Source organism: Hemitrygon akajei, chromosome 1 (assembly GCF_048418815.1).
Source record: "Hemitrygon akajei chromosome 1, sHemAka1.3, whole genome shotgun sequence".
Classification (NCBI taxonomy): Eukaryota; Metazoa; Chordata; class Chondrichthyes; order Myliobatiformes; family Dasyatidae; genus Hemitrygon; species Hemitrygon akajei.
The window spans coordinates 214731105-214751947 of NC_133124.1; the positions used below are offsets into that span (position 1 = coordinate 214731105).

The following is a 20843-nucleotide window of genomic DNA, read 5'->3' on the forward strand; positions in this document are numbered from 1 at the left end:
CTTTGGAAAGATAATGCTGGGAAGAGTTCAATCAATGGTGGAGTCTCTACCACAAAACCAAAATGAAGAGTTTCTTCCCTCCTTCCTCTAAAGTTGTGAATCTTGAGTTTTCTCTATGCCAGTGAGCTTCAAAGACAGAGTCATTCAGAACTCAGCTGCTTTCTTAGATTACAGGGCATTAAGATATAGCAAGAAAGTCAAGGAGAGTCTGAGATTGTCAGTTGATATCTTACTGTTCAATCTCACAGGTCTGCCTCTCCATCTCCTCTTGTCTTCTGATCAATATTACCTCAAAATATCCTGCAGCCACTGCACTCGAGGAGCTGAAATATGATCTCACCACTTCTCATGAGGAAGTGGCTTGAATCTACTGAACAAGTAGTTCATTGCCATGGTAAAGCAGAACTGGAAGTTCACCGTGTGTTTCTTAATACAAGTATAGAACTATAAGGAGAAATATACAATTTCCATCAGACCAGATTGACTTGCTTCTGCACCTTCTGTACTTACACAATTAAAGGCTTGATATGCTGTAACAGGTAGCTAGCCTCCTGACTCGCTAAAGTATCTCTGCACAGCCCAAGTCAGGAGTTTGATGGAATTCTTGCCTCTTTAATCCCAACAATATTCAGCCTATTTGTAGGTTGCTGGGATTGTGCGTCAACAAGGAGTGAAGCTAAAGATCAGCAGATTCAGATCCTGAGGGATATGGGTGGGTGGCTAAATTGTTGAGATGGAAATCATGAAAGTATTGAATGTTGAGGTAAACATGGACCCAATATTTCCTCCTTCAGTTATAGTCTTATAGTATAAAAGGAACTAAAAATGGATCTAATTGTTGGATATTCCTGGGAAGAAAGTAGGGAAAAAAGGAACGATGGTGGAACTTCTGAATGAGAAGTGATAGGTATTATGACTTAATGGCTTCATTCAGTTCCACAATATTGGGGCAGCACAGTAGCATAGCAGTTATCATAATGCTTTACAGTGCCAGCTGTAAGATCAAGATTTGCTATCTGTAAGGAGTTTTGTGCATTCTCTCCACTGCACCACAGGGGTTTCCTTCAGTTTCCATTTCAAGCTAAGATTAGTAAATTATGAGAATGCTATGTTGGCACTGGAGATATGGCGACACTTGCAGCCTGCCTCCAGTCCAGTCTCAACACAAACAATGCATTTCACTGTATTTCCATTAAAGTATGACGTTCACACCATCAGGCTGGAGGCTATCCAAACAGATTGGGGTGTCGCTCCTGCGTCATAGGAGGAGACCCTGGCCTGATACATTGGAATGGGAAGTCAAATTGAACAAACTCAATGAGTGAGCCTCCACAACTCCAAACTCAAGAATTCCAAAAGTTCACCACACAGTAGTTTTTTTTTTCCCTAACTTTCTAAATCCCCACAGTAGGATCACCAGTGCAAGTGAAATTTTTATAGTTGGATTTCTCCATTATTGCAGTTATACATTATAAAGATAGATGTTGCACTGATAAAATCTGTAGCCTATCTAATACAAATCTCTCCACAATCCAGAACTTTTGTATGAACAGCGGGATATCATATCCTGTGATGCATGTGACAGCATTGCGCAACATCTCAGACAGGCTCAGAAGAGTGGTTCAGAAGCGAAGACACTGCTGGAGAAAGGTTGCAACTCCTTGACTGGAACCCAACGTTCTCTGGTGAGTTCATGGGGATGTGAAAGTGTACGTTTGGGCTCCAACAGCAATGATGCCAGAAATTCATCTTCACTCAGAATTTCACTAAAATAATTTGTTTTTAAAGGTGTCCAGCAAACGTTCAAACACCTCCAGATTCTGCCCTTCCAGGGTGACTGGTGGAGATGCTGGGTTTGGTAGATGCGTGTGTGACACTCATGTTAAGAGTGAGTCAGCACATTGAAATGTCTGGTTACATTTTCCCAAAATGTATTTGTTCAGCAAGAAGTCATGGATGGAAGATCCATCCCAGCTTCTCCAAGGTTCTCACAAGCCAGTCTTCTGATGCTTTAGATATCAAGATACAACTGATAACTCGGAATATAGAAAAGACTTTCAAATTAGACAACATCCCAGTGGTAGAACTGAAAGTCTGCTAACTTGAATAGACGCATCTCTAGCCCCATTTCCACATTCAACTACTAAACTACTAATATGCACAATTGCCTAGGAAGTCCTTTTAATAAAAAGGCAAGAAAATCCAATCTAATCACTGCCTAGTAGGTTCACTCTGAGTCCTCCACAGAGTCTCAGAAGGAGAATTCAATAGCATTTTTCAGCAAACTGGACTCACCAACATTCAGATTGGGTTTCACAAGGACTTCACAAGCCAATACTGAGCTTGTCCAGAGAGCTGAATTCAAAACAATCTTCCATTGTAATGCCACAAGACATCGCAAAATGAGGCCATGCAGTCTGTTGGGTCTACTTTGACATTTTCCTGGCGTGACTGTGGCTGGCAGGATGATCTCTCCTGGGTTGTGAATTGATGTAGTGGGGATTGGAAAAGCCAGCAAAGGCATATCAGTAAATCCCAAACCTTCACTGCAGTCTCCATACAGGAGCCTGCTGGTCAGAAGGATACTTGCTGCAGGATGGACAATGTTTAAATACATGTGGAACTGCCAAAGCTAATGAAGCAGTCTGTGCAGGAGATCTCCACGCTCCATAAAATGCAATTCAGTTAAGCACCCTGGCTACTCTGACAGTGCCACCCAAACCTGCATCTCCACTGACCTTGGAGGCCAAGGTGCCTGAGGACGTCTGGCTTGGAAATACTGCCAGTCCTTCATTGTTAGTGTCTTTGAACACCCTGCCCAACTACATTGTGGGAGTACTGTCCTAAAATAAAACCAGCCATGATCAAATAGACTTGATTGGCTGAATGGCCTAATTCTGTTCTGGTCTTACGGTCTTGCCAGAGGAATGTTAGCACTTAAAAGAAGGGACAAGCAGTAAGTGTTAACCTTGCATCCACTCCCTGATTACAGAAAATATTTGTGCAACAGAGTGAAAAGACTGTTAAAATTGAGAAGAAATCAAAAGTAGGTAGGAAGTCTCAAAGTGAAGTCTGGGCCCAGAGTGAATTGTTAGGCAGCATGGTCTAGGCCCAGAGCCTTTTGCTGCAGTGGTACCTGGGTCCTAATGTGAGGTATGATCTGCTGGCCCAGGTAGACTGGAAAGACAGGGTGTCAGAATTGGAGGGAGAGCCAATTTTGCTCATTCTTCTGCAAATCCTCTCTCCATGGCGCTGAGGATATGAGACTGCCCTGGCTGCTGTGTTTCATGAAGATTTGTCCCGCTAATATGATGAACTGAGACTGAGGCTTTGGGCCTAGTCCGGGCTGCTCCAAGGATTTGGATCTAAGGACTCAACTTGATTCGAAATGTTCTTGCTCGCTCCTATTGTTTGCATGAATTGTTTTTTTTTCCTTTCTCTATGCATCGGGTGTTGGTCTTTTTTTTAAATTGGGTTATTTCAGGTATTTTGCTTTGTGGCTGTTTGTAAGCAGACAAATCTCGAGGTTGTATAATTTTTACATTCTTTGATAATAAATGTACTTTGAAACTTCTTTATAGGAAGGATGTGGACCTTTGGAGAGCGGAGAGGGTGCAGAAAGGATTTACCAGGATGATGCCTGGACTAAAGGAAATGTCATATGAGGATAGGTTGGGTGAGCTAGGGTTTTTCTCTTTGGAGTGAAGGAGGATGAGAGGTGACTTGATAGAGGTGTGGAAGATGGTGAGAGGCACACATCAAGTGGATTGCAAGAGACTTTTTCCTAGGGTGTAAATAGCTAATACAAGGAGGCATAATTTTAAGCAGATTAGAGGAAAATATAGGAGAGGTAACATCTATATTTTTTTACACAGAGAGTGGTGAGTGCATGGAATGCTCTGCCAGAAGTACTGGTAGTGGCAAGTACATTAGGGGCATTTAAGAAACTCAGGTAAGGAGCCATTTGGGATGTCAGAGCAGATGCGGGTTCGGAGATGCAGACCTGGCTGCAGAGCATTTTACTGCCTGCTACTCCAAGGCATCGAAGTTGGTGCGCAAAGGTGGCATGCGGTATAACGGTAGGAGATTGTCTCAGATATTTCACTCTCCATTGGACAATGATAATGTAGGCCGCCACAGCCTTTTGCCCTTGTCTGGTGGCGTGACAGGCGACATGGGAGCTGTGCAGCCTCCATGTAGTGAGGACTAAGCCTCAATGCTCAGGCTTGCCTGCTGCTGCTGGACCAGGTGAGAAGATGTGCGAGTGTTGCAGTGTGGCATCCGAGCTTGGCTGGGGACTGGCCTCTCCCGTTAGTGCCATTCTCCTGTGTTCGAGCAATGGAGTAACAGGCTGGACTCCGTGCGTTTGTGGACTGCTGGGAGACTGTACCATCAGAGTCTTGGACTATCTATATTTTCTTAAATGAATATGCTTTTTTGCTTGCTATTTTGTGTGTGTTTGCACCTTGGCCTCAGAGGAACGTTGTCTCATTCAGCTGTATCTATGTTTGTTTGAATGATAACTAGAGATGATTTGATTTGATTTTGATTAGGAACTCTAGATAGGCACATGAATGATAAGAAAATGAAGATTATGTAGGAGGTAAAGGTTAGATTGATCTTAGAGTAGGTTAAAAGATCGGCTCAACAACGTGGGCTGAAGTGTTCTATGTAATACTTCCCCATGCTCATCTGTAACTGTCTCATTTTGCTTTCTGGTGGTTGGTGTACACTGTACTGATGGTAAGAACAATGTACAGCAGAATTTGTTACTTCTACCTGGATGGAACTGATTTTCTTTGTTTGCTTTGGTCTTCTCAGTGTGAAAACTTCGTTCAATCTTACAAAAAAGAGCTTAGCAAATTGCTTCAGAAGTCCCAGGAGGAAAAGGACATTTGTTGGGTAAGTTTAAATTATATCTTTCAGGTATTCTTCATGTTTGCAAAGAGGGATATTTAGTAATTACTGTTCAGATATTTCTTTATGGAAATGTTTGGTTGAAATAACGACTGCTTGCATTCACCATTATGAATCGTGAGACTGGAAGGTGATAATATGGAGGGAGCACCGGGGTCTTTGCTGCATGACAAGTTATGTGAGCTGCTGATTCTGTCTGCTGTGGCTCACACTAATTTGGGCTGTTTAAAATATCGCAGATAGTTAATGTTATTATTCCAAGAGGAAGTTTCCCCCTTATTTTACAAAATGCCTTTGGAATTACAAATGGGCATGATTGATCCATTTGGAAAGCTAAAAAATCTGCAGATACTGGATCTCTGCACAACTGCAAAACGTTAGAAAAGCTCAGCAGGAGGAGAGGTAATATCTGGGGTCAGTGACCTTTAATCAGAAATGGGTAACTATTGTGGCTAAAGTTGGAGAGAACAAAGAACTACTGTAATAGTGGGGGCCAAGTGAGTCATGCAAGTAGTTAATGGGCTAAAGGCTTTTGATTAATTGGGTGGAATGAGTGGGGGGGGGACACGTGAAGTAACAATGCTGGAACCATTTGTAGAGAACAGCTGCTGTTGAAATTCTTCGTTCCTAGTTTCACAGTGTTCATTTCACTCTTCCCTTTCATGATTTCAGTCAGGGACCAGTATCGAAATGACTTTATTTCTTACATCCTTCACATACATAAGGAGTAAAAATCTTTACATTATATCTCCATCTAAATGTACAATCATAGTAATTTATAATAAATAGAACAATCAATATAATATAGAGATAATATAGAGAACACTCAAGTCAGTGTGAGTTCAGCAGTCTGATGGCCTGGTGGAAAAAGCTGTCCCAGAGCTTCTCAATTGTGCCCCTGCAGAAAGTTCTTGGGATTTGGGAGCCAACACCAAACTTCCTAAACTGTCTGAGGTGTAAGAGGCGCTGTTGTTCCTTTTTCACCACACAACTGGTGTGTACAGACCACGTGAGGTCCGAGGTGATGTGGATGCCGAGCAACTTGAAGCTGTTTACCTGCTCAACCCCAGATCCATTGATGTCAATAGGGGTTAGCCCATCTCCATTCCTCTTCTAATCCACAACCAGCTCCTTTGTTTTTGCGACATTGAAGGAGAGGTTGTTTTCTTGACACCACTGTGTCAAAAAGATTACTTCTTCCCTATAGGCCACCTCGTTATTGTTTGAGATAGGGCCAATCAATGTAGTATCGTCGGCACATTAAAAAAAGCACAGATATCCACAAAAGTTCAAAGCAGGTATAGTATACAACCTTGAGATTCATCTCCTTACAGGCAGCCAGACAACAAAGAAATCCATGAGAACCCATTTTAAAAAAAAGGACTGTCAAACACCCAATGTGCAGAAAAAAATCATGCAAACAATAAAAGTAAGCAAATAACATTCAGAACTGAATTTCATGAAGCGAGTCCACAGCCACAAAGACGGTCGCGGCTTATCCAGGAGCCCATTAGTTGCAGGCCACTGCCTCAGTTCGGCACAGAGATGAGTAAGCTTCATAGAGCAGCGAGCTGAACACCAGCCCATAGGTTGCCTCACGCCCCAACACCCTCACCATTTCAATTCAGCCCGGCGCTAAAATTGGCCAAACTTCAGTCTTTCCTCACTCTTGAATCTGGTCCCAGTCACTTCAGTACACTCTCAGGTCCAGAGCATGCTGCCTTAAGTTGGCCCATACCTGATCTTTTCAATTCTGCCTGGCACTTAAATCGGTTAGACCTCAGCTTGTTCCTCATTCTCGGGCCAAGGCCCTGCTGACTCAACTCTGCCTTGCCTTGGTTCTGCTTTTTCAAATCAGCTCCAAGTCCATCCAGCAGCCAAGTATTGGCTCATTCCCTGCCTTTGGGCCTGGGTCCCCCTGTCTCAATTCAGCCCATACATGCCATGCTGCAACTGTCCAGCAGCTTCGAGAATTCAGTTCACACCTCAAAAATGCCCAGTTGTACAGGCAGTTCAAAAGCTCAGCTCTGAAACGTAAGTTATAAGCTATTGATTGCAGTGATCATTTGAGAAAAAGTGTAGTTAATAATATAGTTAATAGTGTAGTTAATAAAATGTAGTTAATAGTTGTGTTTGATGTCAGCAAATTGTTGCTATGCTTCACCAACGCCATCTCAAACTGGAACACGGCTACCTCGACTGCATCTCCTCCCATCTTGCTTCCCTCTGATGGCTTCGTTCACCTGTTCTTAACCAAGGAAACTTACCCACCCGTGCTTCCATATCCACAGCTTCCTTCCACTAGGGTCAACCACATCTGTTCCATTTCCTCCTTTTGTGCTTTTACACCCTCTCCCCTCCCCACACCAAAAATGGTTTCCCTGTCCACTTTGCAATGGTTTCCTGGTAATTTCCATTACCTCTGATGTCATGTTATCAAGAGACATCACCTTCCCGTCCAGCATTCCAAAGGGATCATTCCTAACATAGTGGTTTATTCATCCACCTCCTGTCCTATTCACACCATTTTCCCTACAGCTGTAGGAAAAGTAACCCCTATCCATCTACTTCCTTCCTCATCAAAGGCCCCAGACATTCCAACCACAAGGGAGTGATTCCCGTTTCCTTCACCCAGACTTTGCTCATTGGGTGCTCACATTGTGGTTTCCTGTATATTGAAGAAAGCAAAGACGAATTGGCTGACCACTTCAGGGAACTCGTCTGCGAAGTCTGTAAGGACATCCTGAATTTCCGGCTGATTATTGCTTTAATTCTCCTTCCTGCTCCAACTCTGAACTCTCTGACTTTGCCTTCATTTCTCCAATGAAACCCAACATAATCTTGGGGAAAAGAACCTTATTTTCCCATAGCTGTGCTACAGTCATCAGGGCTGAATATTGAATTCAACAATTTCAGGTAGCCAGCCAATATAGTTTGTGTCAAGACTGGCCAGTTGTGATGAGGCTTCATCAAATATAACATTTAACTCAAATTTCAAAGTAAGTGTATTATCATTGTGCAAATGTTATCATGTACTCGCAAACACGAGAAGGGCTGCAAATGCTAAAAATTCAAAGCAATACACACAAAGTGCTGGAGGAACTCAGCAGGTCAGGCAGCACCTATGGAAAAGAATAAAGAGTCAATGTTTTGGACTGCGACCCTTCTGCAGGACTGAAGAAGGGTCTCAGCCCAAAACGTCAAATGTTTACTCTTTTCCATAGATGCTGAATTCCTCCAGCATTTCGTGTGTATTACCTTGATTCATTTTCTGACAGGCATTTACAGAAAAAAAAGACAATCAAATTTTACAAAAAGCTATACATAAACAAAGGCCAGCTATAAACCAATAAGTAAAAGAAGATAAACTGTGCAAATAAAATTATAAAGAGCCCTTGAAAGTTATAGAATCAGTTAGGAGCAGTAGAGAATTTCTCACATTGATTTCAATGTTATGTCCAGATGGCCCATTATAGGAAGGATGTAGAAGCTTCAGAGAGGGTACAGAGATTTACCAAGACATTGCCCAGATTAGAGAGCAGGCCTTATGAGAATATGTTGAGCTAGCTAGGGATTTTCTCTTTGGAGAGGAGGATGAGAGGTGAAATGATAAGATGCATAGATTTAGTGGACAGCCAGACTTTCTGAGGTGGGGGGGTAGTTGGGAATAAGCTAATATAAAGGAATCAGAATCAGGATTATTACCAACAGCATGTGTCATGAAATTTGTTAACTTAGCAGCGGCTGTTCAATGCAATACATAATGTAGAAGAAGAAAAATAATAATAATACTTAAATAAGTAAATCAATTACAGTATACATATATTGAATAGATTAAAAATTGTGCAAAAACAGAAATAATATATATTTTTTAAAGTAAGGTAGTGTTCATAGGTTCAATGTCCATTTAGGGATCGGATGGCAGAGGGGAAGTAGCTGTTCCTGAATCGCTGAGTGTGTGCCTTCAGGCTTCTATCTCTCCTACCTGATGGTAACAGTGAGAAAAGGGCATGCCCTGGGTACTGGAAGACCTTAATAATGGACGCTGCCTTTCTGAGACACCGTTCCTTGAAGATGTCCTGGGTGCTTTGTTGGCTGGTACCCAAGATATAGCTGACTAAATTTACACCCCTCTGCAGCTTCTTTTGGTCCTGTGCAGTAGCCCCCCCACCCCACCCCCCATACCAGACAGTGATGCAGCCAGTCAGAATGTTCTCCACGGTACATCTGTAGAAGTTTTTGAGTGTATTTGTTGACGTACTAAATCTCTTCAAACTTCTAATGAAGTATAGTCGCTGTCTTGCCTTCTTTATAACTGCATCGATATGTCGGGACCAGGTTAGATCCTCAGGAATCTTGACACCCAAGAACTTGAAACTGCTCACTCTCTCCACTTCTGATCCTTCTATGAGGACTGGTGTGTGTTCCTTCATCTTACCCTTCCTGAAGTCCACAATCAGCTCTTTTGTCTTGCTGACGTTGAGTGCCAGGTTGTTGCTGTGGCACCACTCCACTAGTTGGCATATCTCACTCCTGTACGCCCTCTCGTCACCACCTGAGATTCTACCAACAATGGGTGTATTTATATTATTATATTATTTATATAAATTCAGCAAATTTATAGATGGTATTTGAGCTATGCCTAGCCACACAGTCATGTGTATGTAGAGAATAGAGCAGTGGGCTAAGCACACACCACAGAGGCCCAGGTTCTGTAACTTCTCAATCAGGATTGTGGGAATGATGGTATTAAATGCTGAGCTATAGTCAATGAACAGCACACTGACATAGGTAGTTGTGTTGTCCAGGTGGTCTAAAGCCATGTGCAGAGCCATTGAGATTGCACCTGCCATTGACCTATTGTGGCAATAGGCAAATTGCAATGGGTCCAGGTCATTGCTGAGGCAGGAGTTCAGTCTAGTCATAACCAACCTCTCAAAGTATTTCATCACTGTATATGTGAGTGCTACTGGGTGATAGTCATTAAGGCCGCTCACATTATTCTTCTTAAGCACTGGTATAATTGTTTCCTTTTGAAGCAAGTGGGAACTTCCGCCCAAAGCAGTGAGAGGTTTAACTTTAAGGTTTAAGGAGGAAAGTATAGGAGGTGAATTATTTTAACAATGTTGAGTGCATGGAACACGATGCCTGGGGTTCTGCTAGAAGCAGATACATTTGGGACATTTAAGATGGATGATGGAAAAATTGAGTGCTGTATGGGGAAGGAATGGTTAGATTGATTTTGTCATAAGTAAAAGGGTCAGCACAACATGATAAGCCGAAAGACCTGTACTGTTTTAAGTTCCAATGTTCCAAATCTTATTGTCCCAGCACCTACTTTTGTCTGCCATTCCCTTTATTTACCTCAGTTCACATCTACAAACAGGTGAGCGACAATCAACAAACTGTGTCCACGGTCATTCTGCTCTCTACCCTTTGTTCTCTCAATAGGTTCAATAGGTATATTTATGTCAGAGAAATGTATTCAATATACATCCTGAAATTCTTCTTCTTTGCAAACATCCACGAAAACAGAGGAGTTCCTCAAAGAATAAATGACTGTTAAATATTAGAACCCCAAAGGCCCCTGAGCCCAACACCGAGCACTCAAGCATGCAGCAAAGCATCAATAAAGACACAGACTTGCAGTACCCCAAAGACTACTCATTTGACTGGTAATTTGACATATCACAGGCTCTCTCTCTCTCTCTCTCTCCCTAATAAGGGAAAAAGACAGGCTCACCTTTCAGGCCATGTCCTTGAGATATCGAAAAGCAGCCAGTTCTGAGCCCTGAGAGTGGGTTCCATTCCCGCAGAGAACCAAAGTCAGAGAGTAACTCTGGGCCAGAGTCTTCAGAAGAACCTTGAAAAGGGAAAAAGAGATATCAAAGATATAAATGTTTCTGAAGATGCAAACAAAGGAGTCGCCATTTAGCGCCATCTTGACTTCACTCCACTATTTTCCCAGTTGTTCTCTAATTAAATTACACTTGCTTCCAAACCTTTACTAGTTTCGGCGAAAAGTAATTTTAATCAACCTGAAGTGATACTTTTGTTTATTTCTTCAGCTGCTGAGTATTTCCAGCATGATCTTTTAGAGTTGTACAAACCCATAATGGTTCAAAATAATTTTAACTAGTGTAATGTTACACATTTAGAACCATAGAACCATAGAATACTACAGCACAGGCCCTTCAGCCCTCCATGTTGTGCCGACCCATATAATCCTTTAAAAAAAGTACTAAACCCACACTACCCCATAACCCTCTATTTTTCTTTTATCCATGTGCCTGTCTAAGAGGCTTTTAAATACCCCTCACACAAAATGCTGGTGGAACACAGCAGGCCAGGCAGCATCTATAAAGAGAAGCACTGTTGACGTTTCGGGCCAAGACCCTTCGTCAGGACCAGGGTCTCGGCCCGAAACGTCGACAGTGCTTCTTCTTATAGATGCTGTCTGGCCTGCTGTGTTCCACCAGCATTTTGTGTGTGTTGTTGTTTGAATTTCCAGCATCTGCCGATTCCCTGCTCCTTAAATACCCCTAATGTTTTAGCCTCCACCACCATCCCTGGCAAGTCATTCCAGGCACTCATAACCCTCTGTGTAAAAAAAACTTACCCCTGATGTCTCCCCTACACTTCCCTCCCTTAATTTTGTACATATGCCCTCTGGTGTTTGCTATTGGTGCCCTGGGAAACAGGTACTGACTATCCACCCTATCTATGCCTCTGATTTACTGATAGGAACTGGACCTCTGTGTAAGGAAACAGACTGTACGACTGCTTGGAAAGAATAAATGTACTTGGGGACCAGCGTACTGGTGTAAGAACCGAGAAACAGCCGCCAAGTGTCATGTAAGTAAACATCATTTTTTGATGTGATACAGGAATAGTGTTAGCAGCCAGAGATAAAAAAGAAGACAGTGGGTGACAAACAGATCTGATTGTTTATTTTTCCTCCTGGAGTATTGCACTGAACCAACAAAACTAGGAACTGAGAGCCTGCCTTTCAAACTGTGGTCACATCCAACTTAAAAGACCTTAATATAATTTATACCAATATCAGGGGGGCTGCACTAGAGCCACCATGACTACAACAGGAACAAGGTATTCTGCAACAGTTATTTAGTGATAAAGTGCAGAGTACGCCCTTCCAGGCACCAGCCCCGCAACCCCACAATCCCAATTAACCCTAACCTAGTTACAGGACAATTTTTGAATGACCAATTAACCTACCTGCTATGTCTTTGGAATGTGGGAGGAAACCGGAGCAACTAGGGAAACCCCACATATTCCATGGGGAGGACATACAGAGACAGGACAGCTCGGGAAATGAACTTTGGAATGCATCGAGCTGTAATAGTGTCACGCTTACCACTATGCTATCGTGACATCAGATAGGTAATGTATTATTTACTCTTTTCCAATGAAGCCCAATGCAATCTCAGGGAACAGAACCTCATTCTTCCACAAGTGTGTTACAGCTATCAGGAACGAAGGTCAAGGAACGACTGCGCAGGCGCATGGATGCCAGTGAGTTAGACCAGCAGGAGTGTTTAAAAGGAGATCATTATTTCTTCGGTGGTTTGATCGAGGAACGACTGTGAAAGCGTATCGATGTCAATGAGTTAGACCAGCGGGAAGAGTTTTAAAATAAGACAGCTTTATAGAGCGGGAGACAGAGTAGAGGGAGTCAGAATAGGAGGGCTTTGGCTCAACGGGGCTTCAGCGATAACAGGTTGAGGCAAGGTAAGTTACTTGTGAAGAATAGGAATAGAAAGTATGTCTGTGAGGCCGGTGTTCTGTACTGGGATGTGTTCAGATGTGGGATGTCCGGGAGACTGCCAGCATCCTGGACGGCGAGATCTGTGCCAGGTGCGTCGAGCTGCAGCTCCTTAGGGACCGTGTTAGGGAACTGGAGATGCAGCTCCGTGACCTTCGTCTGGTCAGGGAAAGTGAGGAGGCGATAGGAGCTATAGGCAAGTAGTCACACCGGGGCCTTAGGAAACCGATAAGAGGGTAACAGTCAGGAGAGGGAAGGGCAAGAGTCAGATACTAGAGAGTAACCTGTGGCTGTCCCCCTTTACAATTAGTACTCCAGGACTTCCCACATCTGACCTGGGGGAAGCAGCAGTGGCTGAGACTCTGGCACAGAGTCTGGCCCTGTGGCTCAGACGGGTAGGGAAAGGAAGATTATGGCAGAAGTGATAGGGGACTCTATAGTTAGGGGGTCAGTCAGGCAATTCTGTGGACGCAGGAAAGAAACACGTATGGTAGATTGCCTCCCAGGTGCCAAGGTCCAGGATGTTTCTGATCATGTCCACGATATCCTGAAGTGGGAAGGTGAACAGCCAGAAATCGTGGTACATATTAGTACCAACAACATAGGTAGGGAAAGGGAGGAGGTCCTGAAAACAGACTACAGGGAGTTAGGAAGGAAGTTGAGAAGCAGGACCTCAAAGGTAGTAATTTTGGGATTGTTGCCTGTGCCACGTGACAGTGAGTATAGGAATAGACTGAAGTGGAGGATAAATGCGTGGCTCAGGGATTGGAGAAGGGGGCAGGGATTCAGATTTTTTGATCATTGGAACCTCTTTTGGGGCAGGCGTGACCTGTACAGAAAGGACAGGTTGCACTTGAATCTGAGGGGGCTAATATCCTGGCAGGAAAGTTTGCTTAAGCTATTGGGGAGAGTTTAAACTAGAATCACTGGGGGGTGGGAACAGAACTGAAGAGATGGAGGAAGTGACAGTTGGCTCACAAATAGAGAAAGCTTGTAGACAGTGTGAGAGGGTGGATAGGCAGGTGATAGAGAAGGGATTCGCACAGACTGATGGTTTGAGATGTGTCTATTTTAATGCAAGGAGTATCATGGACAAAGCGGATGAGCTTAGAGCATGGATCAGTACTTGGAGCTGTGATGTTGTGGCCATTACAGAGACTTGGATGGCTCAGGGGCAGGAATGGCTACTTAGAGTTCAAGGCTTTAGATGTTTCAGAAAGGACAGGGAGGAAGGCAAAAGAGGTGAGGGCAGGGTATTGTTGATCAGAGATAGTGTTACGGTGGCAGAAAAGGAGGAAGTCATGGAAGGATTGTCTACCGAGTCTATGGGTGGAAGTTAGGAACAGGAAGGGGTCAATATCTGCACTGGGTGTTTTTTATAGACCACCCAATAGTAACAGGGACATCAAGGAGCAGATAGGGAGACAGATTTTGGAAAGATGCAATAATAACCTGGTTGTCATGGTAGGGGATTTTAATTTCCCCAATATTGATTGGCATCTCCCTCGAGCAAGGGGTTTAGATGGGGTGAAGTTGTTAGGTGTGTTCAGGAAGGTTTTCTGACACAATACGTAGATAAGCCTACAAGAGGAGCGGTTGTACTTGATCTGGTATTGGGAAATGGACCTGGTCAGGTGTCAGGTGTCTCAGTGGGAGAGCATTTTGGAGATAGTGATCACAATTCTATCTCCTTTACCATAGCATTGGAGAGGGACAGGAACAGACAAGTTTAATTGGAGTAAGGAAAAATATGAAGCTATTTGGCAGGAACTTGGAAACCTAAATTGGGAACAAATGTTCTCAGAGAAATGTATGGCAAAAATGTGGCAAATGTTCGGGGGATATTTGTGTGGTGTTTTGCATAGGTACATTCCAATGAGACTGGGAAAGGATGGTAAGGTACAGGAACCATGGTGTACAAAGGCTGTTGAAAATCTAGTCAAGAAGAAAAGCTTATGAAAGGTTCAAAAAAACTAGATAACAATATGAATCTAGAAGATTATAAGGCTAGCAGGAAGGAGTTTAAGAATGAAATTAGGAGGGCCAGAAGGGGCCATGAGAAGGCCTTGGCAGACAGGATTAAGGAAAACCCCAAGGCATACTACAAGTATGTGAAGAGGAAGAGGATAAGTTGTGAGAAAATAGGCCCAATCAAGTGTGACAGTGGAAAAGTGTGTATGGAGCCAGAGGAAATTGTGGAGGTACTTAATGAATATTTTGCTTCAGTATTCACTACAGAAAAGGATCTTGGTGATTGTAAGGATGACTTACAGTGGAATGAAAAGGTTGAGCTTATAGACATTAAGAAAGAGGATGTGCTGGAGCTTTTGGAAAGCATCAAGTTGGATAAGTCACTGGGATCCTTCCTTGGGTAGGGAAACTGAACCTGTATGTAATTCAAATGCGGTCTCACCAGAGATCTAAATAATTAGAGGAAGACATCTCTATACTTGTACTCTGACTTTTTTTTCGCTGTGGGCTAAAGTAAAATTTATCTTAATTACTCAGTATGCCTTCACGTTAATTTCTTGTGTTCTTTCACAAAAGAAAAGTTAGGAGGGGTAGTAGGACACTCCATTTCTCAAGCTGCCCCACTATTCACTATGATATATGCCCACCTCAACTCCTTTTCTCTGCCATTTCCTCGATCTTTCAGATACACCTTTCAGTTATCTCTCTACTTAAAAAACACATTGCCCTTCTTGTCACGCAGCATGCCATATGCAGCCAAAATGGTGACAAGACACAGTAGCATAGCAGTTAGCCTAACGCTACTACAGTGCCAGTGACCCAGATTCAATTTCACCACTGTCTACAAGGAGCTTGTACGTTCTCTCCATGACTGCGTGGGTTTACTCCAGGTGTTCTGGTTTCCCCACATTCCAAAGACCTGCTGGTTACTAGATTAATTGGGCGTATGGGTGCAATTGGACAGCATGGGCTCATTGGGCTGGAAGGGTCTGTTACCATGCCGTATCGCTAAATAAAATTAACAAACATAGAAACGTAGAAAACCTACAGCAGAATACAGGCCCTTCAGCCCACAATGCTGTGCTGAACATGTACTTAATTCAGAAATTACCTAGGGTTACCCATAACAGGTTATAATCAATCTAGAGGAACTTAACAAAAAATGTAAGCAATTTTAAAGATCACGTGCTTGTAAAATGAAAGAGTATTGTGAATTTGATAATACAAAAATATCTTATTTCTATTTGGATTTTTTTTAGGCTGTTGCTTATTGTAAGAACCGCCGCTGGAAATAGAGCTAATTTCATATCACTGGTGGAAGGCAACAGAAATTTAATACTTAAAAAAATGCAAAGTCTCTTCCTTTAGTACCAGTTAAATGATGATTCTGCTTGTGTGTTTGCATGTTTCCTTTAAGCAATTTTGTGTTGCTGTAGCTTGTGCATTCAATGCAATCTCTATTATTGTGAGATATTACAGAGATGAGATTATTGGTAATCCTTTACTTCCACCTAATCAATATTGCCAGATGCTATATACGCAGAGTTTCAATGACAAATATTGATGAGGGGTTTTGATTTCATCAACTGTAAAAATTCAGCAGACTAAAGTGCTTTAAAATCATGTTCTGTTTCTTAAATAAGCTTTTAGAGTTGTGGTTCATTCTCGTACCCTTCAATATCTGGCTGCTGAACCTGCCTCAAGTAGTCAGTCATACAAGGCTCAACACTTCCCTGCTGTAGAAGGCATCATAAACAAATCAACTTGAGAACACAGCCTTTCCTACCCAAACAAAACATGATACCATAGCAGATATATCAACACAGCCCTGTGGTCAGCTCCTCCATCATTTGAGGTTCCTATATGCAAACATTTTCCTCAAAGTGGAGTCCAGTGACCCAGAGGGACAAAATTGGTACTCTGGAAGATCACAATGGTAATCCATGTGTGGAGCCAAAACAGATGGAGGAGATCTTAAATGCATTTTTTGCATCTGTATTTACTCAGGAGATGAATACAGAGGCAAAGCAACATCAGCTTTATGGACCCTGTACAGATTACAGAGGAGGAGGTGTTTGCTACCCTGAGGCAAATCAGGGTAGATAAATCCCCAGCGCCTGACAAGATGCTCCTTCAGACCCTACGGGAGGCAATTGCGGAAATTGCCAGAGCCCTTGCAGAGATATTTTAAAAAGGGAACATGAGGAGAAACTTCTTCACTCAGAGGGTTGTGAGAGTGTGGAATGAGCTGCCAGTACAAGTGGTGCATGCAAGCTTAGTTTCAATGTTTAAGTGAGGTTTGGGTGGGTACATGGATAGTAGGGCTATGGAGGGCTTTGGTCCCAGTACAGGATGGAAGTAGGCAGTTTAACTGGTTTCAGCATGGACTAGTTGGGCCAAAGGGCCTGTTTCTGTTCTGTACTTCTCTATGATTTGATGTCAAAACACAATACCATAGCAAAATGTCAACACAACCCAACAGTCAGCTTCTTCCTCATTTGACTTTCCTATAAGGAATCCATCTTCCCCACAATAGAATGCTGGCCAGTGACCCAGATTTAAACCTAAACCTCTGACCGTTTGGAGGTTACATGCTCCTGCTGTGACCATGTGGCTTTTGCCCAGGTGCTGTTGGTTTCCTTCCATATCCCACAGATGTTCAGGTTTGTAGGTTGAAGTCCCCAGTAAACTGACCCTAGGTAGAATCTGAGGAGAATAACAACAGGATTGTGTAGGGTTCATGCAAAGATGTACTCTATAGTTGAGACAGACTTGGGATGTCAGTGGCCTGCTGCCTTGTTCTGTGTGACTGTGCAACTCTGAACTATAAAACTATAAATTTAATTAGTTTTCCATTATCCAAAGTGCGCCAGGGTAAGGGTGTGCACAAAACAAACAGTTCCCTGAGGACCAAATCCTGATCAAATAAGATTGTCGATCACCACCATCCAGGCTTGTACATTTGTTAGACACAAAGTAAAAGCTATATCTGCAGAAAGCAAGGAATTGGAACTAGCAATAGAGAAGTAGATTAAAAAATATATATAATAATGCCAAATGTTTAAATATATACACACATATGGCATTACTCTTAAGGTGGCTAAGGTTTGTTCAGTTATATCAACAACGCAGCATTCATACTGTCACCAATTGCTCAATGCTTAAACAATTCTGAAAATTTTATTTACCCTGGTTGACAGAAATGAGCTAAAAGGTAGGAAGCAGACAGGGAAATATTTCAGTGATATAATTTTTATAAAATAGAGCAAGAGTAAAAATTATTTCAACCAATCCAAAAAACACCCCAAATCCCCAGACCACCCTCCTTCAGTGTTCAGGACTGACCAAAGGTCTTACGCAGTTGAATCCACTCAAAAGCATTTTACAAAATTAAGACCTGGGAATCACACACTGACGTTTCCAGCCTGAAACAAGACATACAGCCAGTTTCTGCAACCTGGAATTGTTGTAAAACACAGTAAATTATCTCTCTTCTCAGCTCTGCAACATTTGAAACATCAGCCAGAATGCTTGAACAAAATAAGGCAAGGTCATAACAAAAATACAGTGAGATCTGCAACATCCTATGGGAATCATTGTCAGTGTTCCAGCAAACAGAACACAAGGACAAAAGTGAAGAGAACAGGAGGTGATTAAATCGGTGCCATTCCCAGATGAATGAAATAATTTCTGCTGTTGCATGGCACTCTGTCAAATGAGACTCATTCCATCAAAACAGTCATGGCAATACCGCCGGGTAGCAGGATCTGAGTTACTGTACTCCCTTTACAAGTCAGTATTGAACTTCTATTCTTTCCTTCAGACATGCAGCAGCGGAGGTGGGAAATCACTTTGCATCAATGACAAATCAGTTCAATCCATATCTGCCGAACACTAGGATATAGTCAGAGTTTGGTTTAGCTATTGCCAACAGCTTCCAGATCTGCTCATGTCAAGGCTACGATAATCATGTGTCAGCTGATTCTCCCTGTAATTTCTGTTTTTTTAATGTATCACACTGTGCTGCTGCCACAAAGCAACAAATTTCATGACATATGTCAGTGATAATAATTCTGATTCTGATCGTGAACTATGCACCTGAGCAGCAGCATCATGCTTTTCCACCCCAATGATTTGTTTGTTTTCAGGTTTATGAAAGGAACCAGGTAAATCATAAGACTATAAGAAATAGGATCTGAATCAGGCCAATTGGCCCATCGAATCTGCTGTGCCATTTCATCATGGCTGATCCATTTTTCCTCAGCCTCAATCTCCTGCCTTCCCCACTTACCCCTTCCTGCCCTGACTAATCAACAATCTATCAACCTCTGCCTTAAATATACTTAAAAGACTTGGCCTCCATAGCTGACAGTGGCAACGAATTCCACAGATTCACCACTCTCTGGCTAATGTAATTACTTTTCACCTCTGTTCTATTCCTTGTCCTCTGGTCCTAGGCTTTACCACCATAGGAAACACCCACTCCACATCCACTCTATCAAAGACTTTCAACATTCGATAGGTTTCAATGAGAACACTCCTCATTCTTCTGAGTTCCAGTGAATACTAGCCCAGAACCATCAAATACTTTTCATTGACAAGCCGTTTAATCCTGGAATCATTTTCATGAACCTCCTTGGAACCCCCTTCAGTTTCAGCACATCCTTTCTAAGAAATGGGGCCCAAAACTGTTCACAATACTCTAAGTGAGGCCTCACAGGTGCTTAAGAAAGACTTGACGTCATATCCTTGCTTTTATATTCTAGTCCTCTTGAAATGATGCTAACATTGCAATTGCCTTCCTCACCACAGACTCAACCTGCAAATTAACCTTTAAGGAATTCTGCAGAAGGGCCCCCAAGTCCCTTTGCGCCTCTGATTTTTGAACTTTCTCTCCACCTAGGAAATACTGTCCTTTCATTTCTTCTACCAAAGTTCATGACCATATATTTCCCGACACAATATTCCATCTGCCACTTCTTTGCCCATTTTTCTAATATGTCAAAGTCCTTCTTAGCCTCTCTACTTCCTCAAAACTACCTTCCCCTCCAACTAGTTTTGTATCATCTGCAAAGTTTACAACAAAGTCATCAATTCCATCATCCAAATCATTGACATATAACGTAAAATGAATCGGTCCACACACTAACTCCTGTGGAACATCACTAGTCAATAGCAGCAAACCAGAAAAGGCTCCCTTTATTTCAACTCTTTGCCTCCTGCCAATCAGCCACTGCTTTATCCATACTAGAATCTTCCCTGTAATTCTATGGGCTCTTATCTTGTTAAGCAGCCTTTTGTATGGTACCTTGTCAAAGGCCTGCTAAAAATCCAAGTACATATCAACCAATTCTCCTTTTGTCTATCCTGCTTGTTATTTTTTCGAAGAATTCCAACAGATTTTTCCAACAAGATTTTCCCTTGAGGAATCCATGCTGACTATGGTCTAATTTATCATGTGCCTCCAAGTACCCCAAAACCTCATCTTTAACAATCAACTCCAATATCTCCCAACCACTGAGGTCAGGCTAACTGGTCTATAATTTCCTTTCTTCTGCCTCTCTCTCTTGAAGGGTGGAGTGACATTTGCCATTTTCCAGTCTTCCAAAACAATTTCAGAATCTAGTGATTCTTGAAAAATCATTGCTAATGCCTCCACAATCTCTTCACCCACATCTTTGTGAACCCTGGGGTGTGCACCATCTGGTCCAGGTGACTTATCTACATTCAGACCTTTCAGTTTCCCAAGAACCTTCTCTCTAGCTTTTGTAACTACACACCCTTCATGCCCCCAATTCCTGGAACTTCCACTGTACTGCAAATGTCTTCCAGAGAAAAGACTGATGCAAAATACTTATTCAATTCATCTGCCATTTCCTTGTCCCCATTACTACCTCTTCAGCATCATTTTCCACCGGTCCAATATCCACTCCCACCTCTCTTTTACACTTTAAGTATCTGAGGAAACTTTTTGTATGCTCGATAATATTATTCGCTAGCTTACTTTCATTTTCCATCTTTATTTTCTTAATACCTTCTGTTGGTATTTAAAAGCTTCCTAGTCCTCTAACTTCCCACTAATGTTTATTCTATTCTATGTCCTCTCTTTGGCTTTTATGTTGGCTTTGATGTCCCTTGTTAGCCATGGTTGTGTCATCTTGCGTTTAGAATA

The 20843-nt window shown here is 42.4% G+C and overlaps 1 protein-coding gene across 7 annotated transcripts in view; it reads left to right on the forward strand.

Annotated features, from left to right (window-relative positions):
• Positions 1 to 20843, forward strand: part of LOC140735476 (prosaposin-like) — a 99705-nt gene that overhangs the window by 23211 nt on the left and 55651 nt on the right. For all 7 annotated transcript variants that reach the window (XM_073060599.1, XM_073060588.1, XM_073060610.1 and 4 more), the window contains exons 3-5: positions 1537 to 1685; positions 4822 to 4902; positions 11662 to 11772. In XM_073060599.1, coding sequence (XP_072916700.1) covers positions 1537 to 1685; positions 4822 to 4902; positions 11662 to 11772 — 341 coding nt within the window. The remainder of the gene's footprint in view (positions 1 to 1536; positions 1686 to 4821; positions 4903 to 11661; positions 11773 to 20843) is intronic.